Source organism: Micropterus salmoides, unplaced genomic scaffold (assembly GCF_014851395.1).
Source record: "Micropterus salmoides isolate LMB-PRFRI ecotype aquatic unplaced genomic scaffold, ASM1485139v1 Ms_hic_scaffold_284, whole genome shotgun sequence".
NCBI lineage: Eukaryota > Metazoa > Chordata > Actinopteri > Centrarchiformes > Centrarchidae > Micropterus > Micropterus salmoides.
The window spans coordinates 1168-21644 of record NW_024042084.1 but is presented as its reverse complement, the minus strand read 5'-3'; the positions used below and the strand labels follow the sequence as shown (position 1 = coordinate 21644).

Sequence of the window (20477 nt, the reverse complement as noted above, 5' to 3'; positions counted from 1 at the left end):
ACTAGAGAGACAATCCCTTAAAATCCTGTGATTTCCAGTGCCATTTCATCTAAAGGCATAAAGCTACCATTAACTGACAAAGGATTTGCTGCGTTTGGTGACGCCCTAATGCACTGTACTGCTGTTATCCCTCAACACTGACCTGTATAGTCAATCATTCGGCTATATATACCCTCACATCACACCCTGAAAGCACGGGTGCATCCAAGCTTGCTTACAGGCTGCAGCATAGAGACAGACTAATAATAAAAACCTGTTAAATGACCTTAACAACACAATCTAAAGTAAACTACTATAATGCATATCTTTTTACTGCATAGTCTGTGTTCTCTTAAGAGACAGATCAAAGACTTTTTCAAAACACTACTAAGCCCCGTGTAATTATGAGAGGAAGCTGACAGAGGAGAGAAAAGAGGAAAACAAAACACAAGTAGATAAAGCTGGATTACAGTTGAGTTTGGAACTTCCATGACTGTGATGATACTGCCATACTCATTTGTTCAAGCAGCATCTGAGACCATGCTGAGCTGTAATCATGTAAAACTGAAGCGAGGAGGAGAGCAGGAATCTTTCTGTTGATCATGTAGCATAAGGGCAGACTTCAAGCTCACTTTGTCTCCAATTCAAAAATGCATTTCTGGATATATATTGCATTGCTTGCATATATTTCCCTCTGATTTTTATTCAGTAAATAAATTCACCGCAGTAAAAAAAATGTATGCGGTGAAAAAAATAGTGCCAAACACTACATCCATACAGTATGAGTTTATTGAACATCTCTTTCCAAAACATGGACACTAATATGTTACTATAAAAATGCCACTCTTATGGGATGGCTATCCACAAAAATGTTGGAACCTGGAGGCAAGGATTTGATCCCATTCCACCGCAACAGCATTGCTGGGGTTGACCAATTCATCCCAAAGGTGATGAATGGGGTTGAGGTCAGGGTTCTGTGTAGGCCTGTAAAGTTCACACTAAACTCAGAAAAAGATTGCTTTTTGAAAGGGGCTTATGGTGAAACAGGAAAGGATCTTCACCAAACTGCTGCCATGCAGTTGGAAGCACACTATTATCTAAGATATCGATCTAAATGTCCATCAGTTGTAACTAAAGGGCCCAAACCATTAAGACCACCAGATCAAAAATACACAAAAGTATGTGACCATATACAGTATGACTATACAGCTTACAGCTATACTATTTGGTCTAAGTTACCAACAAAACAGCTAACACATATAAATTGTGAAAAGATATATAAGTAATATAAAAAATTAAAGAGAAAATGAAAAAAGTGCAATGAAACACCCTGTTAAATGTTTAAACAAGAAAGGCTGTTTAGGCTGCTGTTGCTAATTGACATGTATAGCCATAATTCCAGCATTTAATCATTTCACCGGTTTTGTGATGCATACTATATTAATGAATTTTCCCTTCGGTGGAGCAGAAGCGATAAAACAAAATTAGTCAGGCTCAAACTTTCCGTAAACATTCAATCCCCAGGTTGAATCAGGACACTGAAGTTTCCACCTTTTTTACCCCCGGCAACCAAAAGTTCAATTAGGCAACTGCCATTCACAAAACTGCCGACTCATATGCAGTTTAAAATCATGCAACCTATTTTTAAATTCAAGGTGTGTGGAATTAAATGAACACGTGCTGTGAGCATAAAGACCATTTCCATTAAAGAATAATGAATTGCATTACTGCAGTAATTTGGATTGTCCTTGCAGCACTCCAAAGCTTTAAAAATGACTGAATTAGCAGGAAAAATCTTCCCAAGAGCAAGCTGGGCCAAACAGGCTCTCGTCATGGACAAGAAGCACTTGTGTCCCTAGAAATAACCCAAATAATGACCCATAGTGCTAGTATGACAGCCATGTGAGTTGTGCTGCTAAAACAAGGTCAGATGTGAACATGTCTGATGTGTTTTGCCATGCGCACATGACCCTGTGAGGTCTGTTTTTGGTGAGTCCTACTGGGTAGAAAATAGTGGGTCAGTTCACTTCACTTACTTGCCCCAATATTGAAAAAAGAGATCAAGGCCACCCTAAAAAGGGGCGGTTGTCACAGGGTTGCGTGTTGAGTCATGCTGTTTATGCAAGAGGCCAGCGGGTGGTGTACCAGCCGGAGGTGAGATAAGCGAGCTGCTACAGTTTCCCATGTCCGAAACCAATGGGTAACATATCAGATACGTGGAGCAAGGGACACAGCATTCAGCCTGCAGTGCTGACATGTCAAAAGGGATCAAATTTAAATCAGGATATGATACAATACCATGAAATTGTATGCATTGTGGAGTCCATGTGTAGGGCAGAGAGAGTAGAATGCAATGCGAAAACACTGTTGCTGTTTCTGCTGACAAACTACATTCATGTCTCAATTTCTAATGGTTAAGACCAGGATGGCACCTTGATAAGATATAATTTTGCACATATTAAATATAATGTTTAATTTGGGACTAGCTTAAAACCTAGAAGTATTCATCCACCTCATTTGGAGAGGGGATGTGGGGTAACAGTTTAATCTCTTATTCAAAGTGGCATTTTTACTCATGCATCACAGTATGCTTTGTGGGGTGGGACAAAATAAAAATCAATATTGAGGTTTTTCCTTTTGTGTTATTGATACAGTTGGAACTACTGTAGAGTATATTTTATTCCTGTACTGCATTGTTGAAGTACCTGGACTCTGACACCCTTGTTCCTGTTCAGGGTTTTCAGGGAGAATACTGTGCAAAATTTGGACTGCATCGGGGAGGACGGTCAATCTGTAATACTGCTTGGTCCATCTGTCTGTAATGTCTTTTTAAGCTTTAAACATGGATTTATTTTATGTAAAAAACTTCAATGTGGACCTTTAAAGTGTTTAAAATACCTCGCATCTGGCACACAAGCAAGGCAACTCTGAAAGTTAGGTAAAATAATAATATAAACTGGGCATGCCTTTACTGGCAATATGACAGCTTTTAATCATATATCATGGCACAGAAATGTTACTAAGGCTTCAGTAACATAGTAAATTACTGAAGGTTTTGCCAATATGTAAAATAGCCATTCTTACAGATTATACTACGTGTCTATGAGGGGCTATTAGTGTCGATCAACAGGAGAAAGACAGAGATGGGTTGCTGTCTCTTTCCAAACAGAGCCAGAGACCAAGATTATAATTTAATAATACACAGCCAGGACAATAATGTGATGGACAGTCAGACAAAAAATCCATTCTATAGTTCCCTGGAAAGTAAACCGTAAAAATAGGAAGTCATTCCTTGTTGACAGACAGATAAACTGAGAAAGATAATTGATTTAGCATCTATATGAGCGAGCCTGTGGAGTGTTTGCTTACTGTGAATCAGCAGGCAGAAGGAGAATTATATTTCTGTCAGAGCATCAGAGACAAACTACAGTTTTGGGATGCCTCTACCATACCTATGGTAGTGGGGAAAGATAATTCATATTAGATCTTCTTAGGATGTTTCTCCTTAGGGGGTTGTACAGTCCTCTGCCAAAAGTGTGTCCCTTTACCCATTTTTTCCAGCATATTCTATTGTCTCTTTTCATTTAGAAAATTTAAAATGAACAGAAGTATCCTCAGATATGCAAGAGGAGTACAAATGTGCCTTCAAATAGGCCCCAAATCATATTTTTACATAATGTGTAATTGTGAGAGGGAAAGGTCAGACAGTATAGAGTCCTGCAGAACCTAATGAACCATGAAAATAAACTGCAGACATCAGACATAGTCTTCAGAATAGTCAACACCAGTACATTGCTACTGCTGTGTGCAAGAGTGTGTATGATTGTAAGTGCAGCGTCTCAGAGTGACTGACAGCCAAAGCAAAAGTTCCCATACAAACTGAGGCCCAAACACTCTACAACTTAGAAAGTAGAAGAGGAGGAGGAGGAAGTGGTAATGAACGATGCTTTAACTGGCAATAATAAACAGTTGAAAATCATGCTGAAATTGGAGTTATTGGTTTCACAGAGAAGAAGATTAAATGCATCATCAGAATCTGTTAGGATTATTTTTAGGGCATGCTAAAATCAAACCCCTTACAGTTTTTCAGCAAATAAACACAGACGGATTGCCAAGTATAAAAGACCCTATCAAACTGGCAATAAAAAGGAAATGAAAGGGGTTTCTTCAAGGGTAACCATACTGTACATGCATATGGAAATGTCAAATGTAGAAACTATATTCAGTGTCAAACTCAACTATTCGCTATAGGTATTCTGTTACACTCAATTATCAAGGGTAGTAATTACAAGCATCTGGTAAAAGCACTTTTAATAATATACATTAAATAAATGCACAGGTTCCTCCCTTCTGCCTAAGCTTAGAGAGGTGTGTGTGTTCTGTCAAGTGGGATGTAATAGTGAGGCAAGGGTTTGTTTAAGCCATTCATTATGGATGATTAACACAGCGTATTTCTCCATGCCTCTCAGGAAACATGGTGAGCAAGGAGGGTGGCAAATGCATGCTCACCAACTCAGAGTCTGACTCGGAGGCAGCGCCCTTACCCTCTACCTCACTGGCGCTGGAGGTGAAGTATTCCCTGGAAGCCAATCGACAGGTGAGGAAGAGAAACAAGGCCCTGCAAGTGCGTTTCAAGGATATCTGCGAGGCACAGAACGAGCAAAGGGAGGCGGAGTTGCAGGCAGCAGGGAAAGGTGGCAAGCCAATCTCATACAAAGTGGCGTACCGCAAGTACATGACCGTCCCTGCCCGTAGATCCATCCCAAACGTCACAAAGAGCACAGGTGTGCAGACGTCCCCTGACCTGAAGAAACGCTATCAGACCTTTCCCTTTGAGCGCAAGAAAGGCCACACCTTTAAACACGTGGCAGCTGTGGAAACTTATAAAGGTCAGAATAACGGTTTTGTCATGGAGGTGAAGCAGTCCAAGGCTGCTGAGCAGGGTTTAGATGAGGAGGAGGAGGGAGCCTGCGGGGGGAGTGGAGTCCGGAGGACCAAGGCTCTGCTCCATACTAATGAGTGCATTGCCACAGTGGAGCAGCACACTGCACCTGATGGCCTGTGCTCTGACGCTCTGCTGCTCAGCTGCTCTGCTGACACAGACTGCCTTGCAGACACACAGAGAGGAAGCAGAGGCGGAGCACAGGCAGAGTACCAACTCTGCAGCGTCCCATCCAAAGCCAGGACAGGATTACAACACAGGGAGGCTGATACAGACCGCTCGACCAAGAGGCAGCTGCTTAATCTGGAGGAGGGCTTGTCCCGAACCCTGCCGGACAGGGCCTCCAAGGTTACTGGCCCCATTGCCTGGAACTCCCTTACGCAGGTGGAGTGCCTGGACAGTCCAACCGTGCGGAGCAAGCGGAAGAAAGCCCTGCAGCTCAACGGGCTGCAGAGTGAGACGCTACCACGTTCCAGCAGAGGCTGTACAACACAGGCACAGTGCCACACAGGACAGTTGTCTGCCCGGCCTCTACGGGGCATGGAGGAGCCTCTGTCACCCTGCAGAGGTGGTGAGGCTGGTGGAGCACTGCCCGACCAAACACAGGAGGCCTGTAAGCAAATAGTGCCTATGAATCCAGATGGGGATGTTAAAGCACAGCTCCAGGTCATGGAAAATCTCATCAGCTCCAGCCAAGAGACGATCAAGGTGCTGCTCGGGGTCATCCAGGAACTGGAGAAGGGGGAGGCCCACAGAGAAGGGTAAGACATTTCACTTATAGCCTTTGCTTTACACCAGAGATGCACTATTAGATTTTTCAGTACTGATTCCAATACTTCAACTCAGGATATCTGCCACTACAAAGTACCGATTTGAACACATTCATGATTCAGTACCCTCTTGATGAAAATTATTTCTAGATCTTAGGGATAAGCTTGTAAGAGTGACAGCAGAGCTTTGACTGAACCACCCAAAGAGTGTTGAAAAAGAGATCACAGTGGAATATAGCTGGGGTGATGTGGCTTTCACCTGGATGTGCCCTGCAGTGCTATTACAGCACAATGTCCTTTTGTGATGATTCCCCTCAGGATATGTTGGAGCTGCTGCAGACCACATTTACGGACAATGATCTTACTCAATTTGGCCTAAGTGGTTTGAAGACCCATCATATGAAACACTGCCACTATGAATGTGGCCTTTAAACCACATTCAACCCAAGGCCAGTAAATGGCAGACATGATCTCACTGAAAATATAACCATGTGTAAGATCAGTATTGGTAATGCAGCCTGTATCATCCAGCAGTTTCCTTTAGAATTTAAAATTTTGAATACATCTGACTATGGAAATGGAATTATTATGTTGAAAAAATAAATACCATCTTAAGGAGGACGTCAAAGCACTGAAGTGACACTTTCAAGTTATTGTATTGCTTAAGCAAAATACGAATCTAGACATTTAATAATTGGCCTTATCCAGCTGAACGCCATGTTTATCTAGTAAGTCCAAGGCCTTTGAAAAAGCCATGGCCTACGAAAAAGCCATTTACGGTCCAATGGATACTGAATATATACAAAAAGGGTTGCAGATAGCATCTAGTCCACTGGAATAGAGGACTGTCTATCCAAAGGGATGAGGCAAACAAAATGAGCAATTTGTTGAGTGAATTGCTGGGGCTAGGCACTCAGATCCTTGTCTGTTTTGACCAGAACTGCGGCGAGGTACGGAGTGAGAAAATCCATATAATCAACATCATCAACCTGGAGTCCAAAACCTGTGGGATTTACACACACATACACACCCGTCAAGCTTATAACCAAGGAGCACACAACCACAAATGCTCTGTGCTTTATGAAAGCAACTCTCAATATCAACCTGACTGCACAACAGGGTAAAACTTCTATTCAACTGGGCTTGAGCAAGGAACAGATTTTCTCACATTTTGAGTTTACACCATCTAAAAAGGCAATTATCCTCCTTCAATGTTGCACAAGGCCTTAATCTCCTTATCAACAAACTCATAAAAGTGTGTTGAGAGTGAAAAACTAAGCGGACATGTGGTGCAGCATGGGGAGCCATCTCTGTGTTGCCAAGCACACATCTGGCTTATCAGATGTGTATAAAGTGGCAGGTGGGAGAGAGAGAAAAGGAGAGGACTTCATTTGTAAGTAAAAATGATTACTATTTAATGTTGCCATCTGATCACATACATAAACAATCACATTTTGTTTACAAGCGTTATTTACAAAAGCCTACATTTAAGTTAAAGTCAGTGAGCAATATAAGCCTCTTGTAATCCATCTGAGCCTGAACCACTACTTTTCTATATAAGCTTAGTAGTCTTAGTCCAGTACATATTTTCAAAGTTGGATTTTTAGCGAGCCAAGCAAATATTCTAATGCTGCTTTAGTCACACTACATTAGTTTCATACACGCCTTACATAAATGTCACTGACACAACAAATAGTGCCCACAGGCTATAGGTGAACTGAGTGCAATTACATTTGATATATAACTGCTTATGTTATATGACATTCATTTTAAATTGGGGAATGCAACCCTGTGTACATTTATCACTATGCATGTTTTGATGACATGCTGCCCAGGCACTAATTGAAATTCAATAGCTAATGTGCTGAGACTAGTGAAAAATCCCTCTTCACACACACACACACACACACACACACACACACACACACACACACACACACACACACACGTGAAAACAGAAAAGAAAAAGAAACGTAATTTTCCATTGATTTCTGCTAAAACAAACAGCAGAACCAAAATTAAAATCAAACAATATCAAAAAGTGAATTGAAATAGAAACTGGCCATAGTAATGATCATTTAATTTTCACTTTCATCCCTCCTCTGGTCGTCGAATCTGTGCAACCTCAGGAGGAAGATAACATGAGCGCAGAATGGAAAAAGAGGGTGAAAGGTATAGAGAAGAGAGATGTCAAGTGGGAAGAACCACTAGTCCCTGAAGTAATTTTTACCACTTTAAATTCCCATTTCAAAGTTTTTCTAATGATAATCCCAATGTCCCTCAACATAGAAACTACAAAACGTAAGTCGAAGGAGGGCATACAACGCAGTGTGAAGGGTACGATGCAGCTGTAGAGTACATCACTGGTTGCATCCAACAGCACAAAGTTCAGGAATAAATTTGCTGCCTCATCGCCAGTGTTGGCAGGCCAGACCCATTTGATCACACTCATGGGGACTTGCTGCTAGCCTGTCTATTAACACTGTGTATGTGTGCATGTTTTTATGCCTTTGGACTCAAACCCACTCAGTGACCTTTGGGAGAGCTCACCTAGTAGCACAAAGGGGGTAGGGTGTATAAATATACTGTTAATGGCACTATTGGCTTCGCTTTCCCCTGTGAGGTCTGCCGAAATGAGCTCTACACTCTTATCAACTCAGTGTGAGAGGGGTGGGGAGGGACAAGGGAAAAGATATATAGACAGCATGAGGGCAAGAGAAAAAGAATAAGGGTGAGTTGCTGAAAGGACGAAATCCCGTTGCCATCACTCCATTGGCTGCTTATCGATTGGCTCATGTGGGTGGAAAGTGAAAATGGCCTCGAACTTCCCCACTGCACTGCTCTGTCACCCCAACTCCAATGACAAGCCCCTTAATTACAATTAAAAGTAAATGTCCCGATATCACTGCACTCATCCACTTCTCAGACTCTCCTCACTACCTCATTCTGTAACAAACTTAAATAACAATATTGTTATCAACACCTCTAATATACCTGTCACAGCAGAAAGGAGTAGATAAGGAGGGATCATTTTTATTGGTGCTGCACCTTATGGGCAGTGTGACAAGAGTCCCTGAGAGAGATTTTTAAAATGTCCCTGCTACTGCAAAGATGAGAGAAGGAAACTAAATGCGAACATTAAGATACACTGACCTCACTTAGAAGGATCCAGCGGCTTTTGCAGCAACATTCATTTGAGGAACCCTGACTTATGACAGTAATTGTTAAAGGGTTGGGTTCACCCAAATAACAAAAAACATGCAAAAAAATACTATAATCTCCACAGCTATGTACCACTGGTAAACAAGTGTGTGTAATTTGGGTGAATTGACATACAGTGTGCTTTTCGCTGTGATTAGGTCAGTCGCACAGATTTCATACCGGTGATTCTCGAGACATTGGTAGATTGATTCTGGTAATCCATCATACTAAAAACTGCTGTAGTTTGAGGTTGGTTGTATTTGGTAGCTACTATGCGTCACTCCATATACTCTCTTGATAGTAAAGAAGAATGGTTGATGAAGAATGATACCTGGGTATATAATAAAACCCTGACATTTGTACTGGATTTACAAGACTCCTTTCTGTTAATGCAGCAGTTTGGGTCATAACCATAAAAACTAACCAGGAGGTTAGAGGTCCATGTCATTGGTGAGATGAATCCACAGTACAGTCCGTTCAATGTAATATAGTATGTCATAAATTACAAGGGGAAACAGTTGCAGTTAATCAATATGCATATTTCCAGATGCTAATCCAATAAGAAAACCACTGAGCCTTTGAAGCATGTAACCGAATAGTTCCATTCAGGGCCATCACCTGGTCTTTAACTGCCCCGTGACAAATAGGGATCTATTATGGGAACTTGGTTCATAATAATATTTTATCACAGAGACAACTAATAAAATAACGATATGAGCACACACAGAATATAAGATGGGAAACTGATGGGTTTGAATGTGAATTTGGTGAATCAATATCACAATGATATTAAGACGGACTGACTATATAAAGCCAAAGGCCTGCCGCCCTAAACAAAACTGTCAAATTTTATCTGCTTAGAGGACCCATTTAATTTTAAAATGATTCTGTTTTTTCAGGTTGGTTGAAATTGAACAGAACTCTTACTGTATGATTTACAACACTATCATGTACAGAATCGATTAATCAATGGTTGGATTTCTCCAGTGAATGAAAAAGCTTGATAATGGGAAAGCAGAGGAGGGATAGAGGACATCATATAGGGCTCTGGTAAAATGTGTTAAATAATGAAAATGACCATTAGTTGCAGCACAACCTATTATTTTAATGAGAACATTTGTAATGTAACAATCCTGACACAAGTCTTGATCCACCTTTCAATGCAGCCCAGAAACTCATCCTGTGTACTACTTTGCCTTATCTGACCTCCAATCAATCAACCACAGCTAATAGCCGACATCATGCTCTTTCTACCCTGGCTGCCAGACACAGGCCACTCAGGAGGGCAGCATGACTCCTCATCACCCTCATTTACTGCGGCCGTGCTAACGAGGAATGACAAACAAGATGAGAAAGAAAGGTGTGCGGGAGCAGCTTAACAAGTCCTGTGATTACTCATTCACGACTCTTATCTTCCCTGCAGACTCTCCTATCGAACCGGACAGGACACGGCTAACTGTGACACATGCCGGAACAGCGCATGCATTATTTACAGGTAAGTGGCCATTTCTCTTCAAAGACATGATGATCTGAATGTGCCCTTTCCTTTCTCCTTGAGGGAAAGTGAACAGGTGGAAAAGGGACAGTATGGATGAGGGGAAGGGGCTGGAGATGCAAGACTAATATGGACGCTGTTAATGAGCACATGGGGACGTGTGACATTTACACACCACGCTCTGCAAAGCAGAAAAGATATATACTATAGCGTGAGCAAAAGGTGGAATTAATTACCATCAGAACATCATGAAATATTATCACTGTGTGCTGTTGCCAAGCCAACTGAAGTTATGCATACCAACCAGTACCAACGCAAGTCCAAAGTCATTAGTCTACCAGGGTACATAGTTCTCTTTTTATGAAGGTGTATGTGTAAGTATGTGGAATAATAAAAGAAGCTGATTTATCGATTAGTCGGTTGTTGCCATCAATTTAGATAACTGAACTGAACTAATTTTTTCAGTAGTAGTAGTAGTTATCGAGACATGACATTTGCTGTAAAATGAATCCCTTTCAGTTTTTGACTGGTGGTCCATTTGGTCTCTTAGAACTTCAGATCTAAAGCACAAATACAAATTTTGACCTGATCATGGTTCAAGATGAAGTCAGAGGATCACCAAAGCCATTGGAATTCATCCTTTAGGGACTTTGAATATCTGTAGAAAATTTCACAATGATCTATCCAATAGTTATCAAGATATTTCATTCTGAACCACAAATGTGAACCTCAAGGTGGCGCTAAAAGAAATGGCATGCATCTTCATGGCACTATGTATGTCTGTACAAAATTTCTTGGCAATCCAACAGTTATTAAGATATTTCAGCCTGGATCAACGTGGTGAATTGACTGACGGACCAACATTACCATCTGTGGAGCCACATTGCTAGCGTGGCTAAATCCATAATCCATAGATTGTCAGAGATCATATGACAAAAATAACCACTAATTATAGAACTGATGTGAAACTGTGTGGGGGTAAGCTAACTTTTTCTGTTGGTGGCCCTGACCTTGCAGGTCCTGACACCTCCGTCCTCTTTGATACACAATGAGACTGACAGTCTGCAGGCCCAATGAGGGGCTTTGCTTGAAGTTAAAATTGCATGACACAATCTGTATGTGCATGTGTGTACGTGTCTGGCTGTTTTCACTTTGGTGCTTAGAGAAAGTATGATTCTAACAATCAAAAAGAACAGGAGGGGAAGAAGATGAGAGTAAGAGGGCAAAAGGGCATCAATGTTTTTAGTGGACACTGCTGTTCCACTCAGTCGGCATTCTCCTCCGGAGAGCCATTTAAAATAATTTTCTATATACTGCTCTCAATAACTGATAAGCCACCGGCCAAACTTCAAATATATGAAATAGAACAAACTGTTGAGACAGGTGCTTGCCTGGTATAAATTAGTCAGCACCATGTTTAATGCTAACTCTATGTGATTTGGCCCTGGGAGAGAGAAGGCCCTGCTCCCTCTGGTCTACCTATCCCCCATCTCCACTCCGCCTGCCGATTCGAGTAAAGACCAACTGTGCTTGCCCTGCTGTGCCAGTCTCTGTGTTCACCAACCATCCCTCTGAATCTGTGAGCACAAACTGCAGTGTGATAATAACACATCTAAATTTAAAAAGTATGTGCAGTTCCCTTCTAAGGTTCTTTTTGTCAAGACAGTCTTGGAAGCTCAGAGTGTACCTATACTGATCACAGGTGTGTTGGGAAAGGTGTTTCATTTAAATTACCTATGATTACCATTAACATGACCTGAATAACCAATGAAGGTTTAAAATATACAAAATGCAGGGTGCAATAAAAACTATGATTATGTGTGTCCATTTGAATATGAGCCAATTGCACACACATGTCAGTGAGTTGTCCAACATATCTCTTATCTTATCTATGCTTGAATCTCCATGGGGAAACTGAATAAAATATAAAAGGTGTCACAGTCAAAGTCAGGTCAGATTTGTCCCTTGACTTGGCCTGTGTTGATCATGCACGCACAATGACAACTGTCTTCAAACATGCGCTATATTAACATCAAAACTCCACATTTCGCTTCCTACATCTGCCGCAATCAATTGAAACGCTTCACCTACAGAGGAAGTGCAGAAAAAAAGAAACTCATTACAAAATAGAAAGCTCATTTTGACAAACCTTGGCAGGGTTTCAACTTGATAAAGGGCAGAAATTTCTAAGTGAGATGTTTGAAATCTGTTAAATTGATCTGAGTTCTCCTTTAAGAGACTCGCTTGGCATGTTAAATTGTGTGATTGGACACAGAATCAAATATAGCAGTTGTATTCACACAGGCAGGAGGATTAAATGGCAATCTAATTACTTAGATCTCCATGAAAACAACCTCTCTGGAGGTGGAGGAACACTGGATAGGAAGCAGAGCCATGAAGGAACACAAACTGTATGTGGGAGGAATGGTCTATAATATCTATTAGGATTTTCCGTGTGTACATTTGTGTCTTTGCATCAGGGCCAAACGCCTGAGTCTTGGGTTTATGATAAAGCTGGTCTCATGACCTGAGTGGACATATGGGTCCATAAATCACCGTAAAACGCAGCCCGGTAAGGAGCCAGTCATGCTCTCTTCAGTATAATCAATTTATCCTAGAGTATATGGCATCATCTCAGAGCCTATCCTTAGCATAACAACAGCACCAGATCAATATAGTGCTGTAGTTTAAGGGCATGGACTTCAAACAGAATATACAAGCTGCTGTGGTCTCATGTCCTTGTCTAGTCCCACGTTCCTCGTTTTGAAACATTCTGAACTCAGTCCGTCTTCTTTTATCCTCCCTCAGTAACTTTCTCTCTCTATCTTGCCATTTCTTCAGAATACGTTATCTTCTCCTAACAGCTAACAGTGTGTGTTCAAATGAATTTGGGGATTGAATGCTTAAATTAACGTGCATGCCACTGAAAGAGAATAGGAGAGATTATTGCAATTCATTCCATCTTGCCAGGTGATGTAAAATATTTTACTGAGAAAGGTGGGGAGAGGAGAGGAATGAGGGGAAAAAAGAAAAGAAGTCAGAGAGTAAGCATGAGAGACAAACACGGGGAGATGCTGGAAAGGAAGAAAATGAGACAGATAGGACGGTGCAGAAAAGCTGAGGATTTGAAATGCATGCCACTTATTTCAAGACCACAGCCATTAAGTTGTGATGCGACTTGATGTAGAAACCCTGTAATCTCATTTTCCTCACAATGCATTTATATGGCCTAATGTGCTGATCAAACAAGGCGAAACATTTAAGTGGTTGTGATTAAACAAGTCGAATGGAAGTTCCCCAACACTGGGTATCATTGTTCACAATGGACTACAGTTATTTCCAATCAGTCTAATTTTGTCAATAGCTTGCATGTCTTGCGATTCATTCAGAAACGGGGAACTGCAGCTGATCATTAAACTAACTATCTGATGGTAAAACATTCTTTGAATAACACTGCAGTGCAAATAGATTTTTATTTTAAATCAACAAAGTAGAATCGGTATTTAAAAAGGGGAAAAAAACTCCAATCTATTGTGTGAGGCTATGAAAATCAATTAAGCGTTGCTAAAGGCTGAATTGCTGATTACATTATAACATATGGAAATTACTGAGTAGCAAGGCTGTCCTACTGCACGAATCTGCCAGGGGAAGATATCTCTTTTTGTGCAAGCATAATGATGTTTTCCAACATGGTGGCAAGCTGGTTACCATAGCTACAAGAGGGATCCTCGGTAGGACAGATAGTGTGAAGGGACAGTGAGGACAGTGGGGAAGAGCACATTCGCACCCGGGGAAGATAAGGGAACAAAAAGGAAGACAGGGAAAGAATGTGAAACATAGAGACTGAGAGAAGATGAAGAAGACAGCAAAAGATAAAGACTCACAGATGTTTAAAGCAAGGTAAAGGACAGGCGTGTATGTCGATGAATGAGTTAAAATGAGACGTTACGCAAGTAGGGGACGAGTTCCTTTCCCCCCCCTTGTAGATCGACTTTTTGGAGAGCAAGAACATGACAAGAAAAGAGGGGGGTTAGCGAGAGAGAAACAAAGCTCATCAGGTAGAGTGCGCAGCACGTATCAAGGCTGAGTCCATACAGCAGCGGCCTGGATTCCGAGTACCGATCTGAGCCCTTTGTTGCATATAATATCCTCATTTGTCTTTCCTGTATCTCTACTTCAACTATTGAATAAAGCTGAAAATGCCAAAAAAGCATTTTTTTAAAAGTGAAAGAGTCAGAACAAGTGGGGGAGAGAGGTTAAATACTGACAGGGTCCAAAGTGCCTTCTTTAATTTGTTCCGATCCAACAACCCACTCAGGGGAGTCGCAGCCAGGGGAGGGGAAAATGCCAACAATGCTTCACTTTTTGCTTTGAGCAAAAAATCAAAATGTAGAGCGAAGCAGCAGGGCCCTGACAGTTCCATAAGGAGATGCTGATAACTGGGCCGGGTAGAGACTAATAAATCTTTCATAAAAAAGCCTTTTGAGTATGTTTCAAAGATTAGATGATTATCCTTTCACTATGCTTTTTTCAAATGAAATTATGCAGATTTTTTTCTTGTCAGTGACATTTGGGTTTTCTTGCTATGCTGTTCCCAAGCCACATGCCGCTTTACCTCTACTGGGTGTGATTCTACTGGCAGATTAAAAGCTATGTTTTGATGAGTGGCAAATTTAATTAAAGAGTAGATTCGGCTTCACAAAAGTAAAAGTCAGGCTGAGATAAAATAAACACCTACCAGGGCCACAGATCTGGACTACATGAATATACAGGTTAATCAAATATTATACGCTGAGATTCCTTGAGAGAGTGTGTTTATGTATTTAGTCTGATTATAATACAGCTAGAGCTTTATTAAACCTGAAAAAAATACTGTGACAGTACACTAATACACGTTGCATGAGGACTTCTAAGGACACTGAAATGATTGTAGCTGAATAATGATTTATCTTACATCACCTCTATGGTTTCAAGTGGGATAAGTGGCAGTGCATAAACATGTGTCAGGTGAAGCATGTCCACCTGTTTTTTAAAGACAATACAAACCTATGTAGTCCTTTCTTTTTTCGACCACCTTGACATGATACTTGATATAACACTTTCAAGTATCTCTGAGATTAAGTAGAGCGTGATTTAGGGTGAAGTGAACACTAAAATCCTCTGTAAGATAGATAAGTACTAAGTAAGATCATTAAAGTAACAGTATTGTACAATAACACTCAGTTGAACCTACCGAAGCACATGCACAAACACAAAGGCAAGAGCTGAACAAAGACTGCCACACAAGTCCTATGAACTGAATGCACTGATAGCACTACTCATAAATCGAAAACATGTCTAAAGATTGTACCATAAAAATAATTCTTTAAATCTTTAAAACGGCTCTGTGTCCATACAGGGCAATAACCTGTAGCCATGGATGCAGAGCAACAAGAGTCTCAGCTGTATTAGAGGCTTACGCTGAAGGGCAGGGGAAATCCTATCACTGTTGCAGTGTGTCTGTGCATGTGTGTGAGAAACATTCCCGCAAAATTGCCACAGCATTAAGCTACAGTACGTCCCTGAAGAAGCCAGAAAAAAGGTAGTGAGATCTGTTTCTCTGTTCCTTATACAGTATAAATTTAAGTTTTTTAAAGAGATAAAACGAAATACTCAGCATGCAGCTACAGCAATGACACCACCACACACTCATTAGACTCTGACAAACATAAAGTCATTGATCACAGAATCCTTTGATGTTCCGTTACTACAGTTATTTGAGCTGCAAGAGCCTGTTCATTTTCTAGCCGTTGAATTACGTTTATTTCATGAGCCTGAGTTTGACTTCAGAAGATACTGTGATCTTATCATACATCATGAGTCTGAGGGTTGTGTTCACACTCATAGTTCAGTTCCCTTGGGCCTGACCAAAGGAAACAATGAATCTAAAACTGGTATCAACAAAAGGAATCAGTACATGTAAGATCGTGAAAAGACAGAAAGAGTAAAATCCAAAACAGACTGCATCAAAACAGTCAAGATAAATTGTACAGCATCAGGTAAAAAAAAAATGTTTATAGCGGAAGGTTTTCAGAAGTAATTTCAAATATATTCCATAGTCCAATTCTGACTGCTGTAGGTCTGACATGTTGTCTGGCCAATTCATTTGTGATACATGAAATATTAAAATCCATTCACAATTTATCTTCTCTCTTTTTGTCTTTTCCTGGTATCTGGTAAAAGCCTGGACCGCTGAATTTTGGACCAGTTTTTTGCCAGAAAGACTTAAACAGAATGACGAATGATTCATTGTTGCCAGGCCCAGTGTAAAGGCCTGAGTCAAACAAATGAAAGTGCTGAGTGTCTGGTTCAACATTCACTTGAGTCACTGTCAGACACCAACATTTACGTCTGTTCTGTTCGAATCAATGCCAAAAGTATCACATAATCAAAAAGTGCTATATTTTACTGTGACACCTGATTGGATTTAACCTTCAACTCCTCATTTGTATGGCCTGGAATTTTTTAGTTGGCTGTGCTTTCAGATGCACCAGATGTTGACCTGTAATATTGACTGTTGATTATGAGGCCTTGGCAAGACAATTAAGTTGTAAAGTTACGCTGTTGCACTGCAACATCACTCTCTTGCACTGAATTGTAAGGCAATGTCAGGCTAATGCTACTTTTAAATGTTAGGTGATATAGCAGAGGGAGGCAGAGATTAAAAACGCAGTATTTTGAAAGCGAAAAAATTTTATACAGCAATGCAACAAATTCTAGGGACCACGTTAGCTGTTTTTACCTTGAGCAACTGTCTGCAACAATAAAGAATACAGCTAATCAGCCAATAATTGAGGATGCACAGTTAACCTTGCCATCCAACACTGAGAGGTTTATGTACTGAGGTGTATCACACAAATACAGCAAGAATCATCTTTTTATATTATGGAAAGTATAAAAAGAATGTTGTCAGATTTTTGAAAGCACTTTCTAAATAAAAGGGGAGTTCAGGTTTATCTGACTGCTTGTATTAACTGATGAAAAATCAGCCATGTGCAGTAATATAGAAAATTGAGGACGCTATACATTGAGATGAATCGAGAATCGGTGTGCATTCGAAACGTTGACAGGTGAATCGGATCGCGAGCCCAGTGAAGATTCACACCTCTACTTGACACTGCATAATCTCTCACAGTGGTAAACAGCAGCGTCTAGCCAGACAAACTGCAGTATTCATAAAGTGAATCCTGTAAGTCTGTCAGTCAGAGTCCCCACCAGCCTGACTCAGGCTAGTGGCTGGACGAGGATTTAGCAGATTAAAGTCCCTATACACTTACCAGAGCTGAAGCTGTAATCTGAGTTTCACTTAGCAGTAGTCAGATGTGCGGGGGCGTGGGATTACCATGATGGCTGGTCCAGATAAATCACCTAGCAGCCTGGGGAAACTTGGAGTATACCGAGAATGAAAACAATCTGTTTGTTGGTGTGTGGATAAAAATCCCACAAATTAATCATTCCGCATCCCCATGACCTTTGCTGATGTTGTAATATTGTGGAGGAATCAAAGCAACATCATATAAACTCAATACCCAGGCTCTGATCTCAGATTTAGCAAAGCAAATGATCTTCAGTTCAACACCCCCTCCAGTGACCCAGCACTCCTCACTGGGAAAAATACTAATGGGCTTCCCTTTCACTTTATGAAATCATGATAAGAATGCAAATAACAAAAACAACAGCAGTGGCAGCTGTAGCAGCCAAAGTGGGCAGCCAGATGCAATCAAAAACACTCTGAATTGGGAGAATTTACTGGGAATGAGGATGAAGCAAGTAAGAAATGTAGGTCGCTTCACCAGGCTGAGCAGTGCTGTGACAGATGCCTGTGTAGGGTCAAGTGAGAACAGGCCACAACATAGATACTTAATATGGTTGGAGGGGGAGTGTGGCAGTCAAAACATGTCAAGATTAAAAGAGGCGTGAAGGGGACAGAAGGGGGGGGGGGGGTTTCAGTGTCGCTGAAATATACACAGTCAAATGTATCAAATAAAATCCAGTATTCAAATAACGGGGGCAAATAACAAGTTTGAAGGCTGGTTCAAAATAAAAGCCAGCTAAATGAATAATAATGACGATAAATTCACAATAATTCACATTTCCGCAGCATTCATTCAGTACAGTAACATAGTTGAGCTGTACTCACCACTGTATAGCTGTGAATAGAGGAGAAGTACTATTAATACACACTGATTCATTCACTCTGATCAATTCTTGCTGGGTGGGCATTAACGTAACTCATAGTGAAGATAGTGTTTGGGTTGCATTAACAGCAGCAACAGCAAATTAATACAGAAAGCAGAAGAGAAAATCAGAAAACAGGGAGGCGTATATATAAGAGATGATGTTATTGAGCATGTGTTGTAATAGCAACTGGACGAGGTTGTTTGAGCTGATTGTATGTCTCTGTTTCTTTGCTGTAGTGTGGAGCTGGACTTCAAGCAGCAGGAGGACAAGCTGCAGCCGCTGATGAAGAGGCTTTGCCCTTCAGACGACGCCCACTTCGCCCCCCTGCCTTACCCCCAGGAGGCCTTCACCTCCACCCCAAAACGCAAGTCCAAAGCTGACTCCAAGAAGCACGCTCGCTGGAAACTTTGGTTCCTGTGAAAACACAGGACCATCTCCTCACCCAATACCGATGCACAGGATTTATGCATCCGTCTCGTCGTTCGTTCGGTTTGTCCATCGTCTTTTATTTTATCACATCTACTTGGCTTTTTGTAGACTTGGTAACCAGTATTAATGGAGAGCTCCACAACTGGATACTGAATCCCTTTCTCAGAGATGACTGGATGTGTAATGGGACACAAGTGTGGATTCCACGGAAAAATCTAAACGTCATGCTTACCAAAAATTCCAATTTATTTTGAACTAATTTCTTCAAACAGGGTGTGAAATTACACCACGGCAACACATTTGGAGATCAGCAAGGTGGGAAGATGTATTTGATTTCCTTCTGTCTATGTGCATATATTTTTCTAGCTGACATCCATGGGGTCCTATTCTATGATAATAGTCCAGTGACCATCACATTTCTATTCACCAGTTGGGACTTTGTCTTTCTTCCCAGCCTCCAGGAGAGGTTGGCAAGTCAACCACGATGCTCTGAGGTCTACATCAACAGCATATCACCATACTGCAAAGCACAATTAACACTGTTCAGGATACCTTTTCTCCAGAATAATTAAAAAGAACTATTTGAGTATTAACTCACACCTGTAGATCACCTCCTAACAATGACAGATTGAAGACTTTCATAATATCTAAAGAAGAGGCCTAATGGACAAAGAAGTCAGAGATGTTTATGGAAATTCTATGATCAACTTTCTATCCATTGGTAAAATGTCTCCTTGAATCGACTGACTTTGAAGTAAAAAATGAATAAATAACAGTTATTTTCTTAATAACATTTGCAAAGTTAGACGTCAATGTACTTTTTTCTATTTAAATATATATCTATAGACATTCACTTTAAGGTTTAGTGGAATATATTTATTTGAGCTGCTGTGAAGGGGGCTGTGCATTTTTAAAATTACAGTTCATAGGAGGTAAATCATTTCTGATTCTTAATTCCTTTTCATACATCAAACTTAGTTCTTACTAATCTCACAATGCATATGGTCAGTGAAACCCAATAGCCTAAAGAAAAGAGGGAATCCATACACACAAATGTCTTCAGTATGAAACTATAGAAAGTTCTGGCTGAAACAGAAAAAAAAGAGCCTTTATTGTTTTAGTCACAAAAGCAAGTATAATAAATTATGTTGGTTCTTAGCACATGTGAGGGGTAACAGAAGATAGCTGTGATTGTATTGCTCCAGTATCCTGCTCCAGCTACTCAATAGCTACTGAAATCAATCCAGAAAGACTGAATGTGCCACTTCTGATCACAACCAGGGCTTCTACAGTGCAGGGTGGCAGGCGTGTGGCCTTGCATGCTTTTTACAACCCTCGGATTTTGCAGGATCTTTTCTAGCTTTTAAAGAACCATTTTTTAAAGAGAATGACACAAGTTGTTTTTTTCTTTACCCCCCCCCAAGCTCACTGCTTCTCATCT

General features: G+C 40.8%; 1 protein-coding gene across 1 annotated transcript; it reads left to right on the top strand.

Moving 5' to 3' along the window:
• The first annotated feature begins 4051 nt into the window (after positions 1–4051).
• LOC119882020 (inhibitory synaptic factor 2A-like) lies at positions 4052–19612 on the top strand. The gene is made up of 3 exons (XM_038692035.1): positions 4052–5682; positions 10316–10387; positions 18844–19612. The coding sequence occupies exons 1-3, from the start codon at positions 4454–4456 to the stop codon at positions 19025–19027; spliced, it is 1485 nt and encodes a 494-aa protein (XP_038547963.1). The 5' UTR covers positions 4052–4453; the 3' UTR covers positions 19028–19612.
• Positions 19613–20477: the final 865 nt, after the last annotated feature.

What these genes read in the sequence shown, in the direction of transcription:
- LOC119882020 (XM_038692035.1), top strand. Translation starts at nt 4,454, where the DNA reads ATGGTGAGCAAGGAGGGTGGCAAATGCATGCTCACCAACTCAGAGTCT. An exon ending in GGGGAGGCCCACAGAGAAGG is followed by an intron (nt 5,683 to 10,315) that starts GTAAGACATTTC and finishes TCTTCCCTGCAG; the next exon opens with ACTCTCCTATCGAACCGGAC. An exon ending in AGCGCATGCATTATTTACAG is followed by an intron (nt 10,388 to 18,843) that starts GTAAGTGGCCAT and finishes TCTTTGCTGTAG; the next exon opens with TGTGGAGCTGGACTTCAAGC.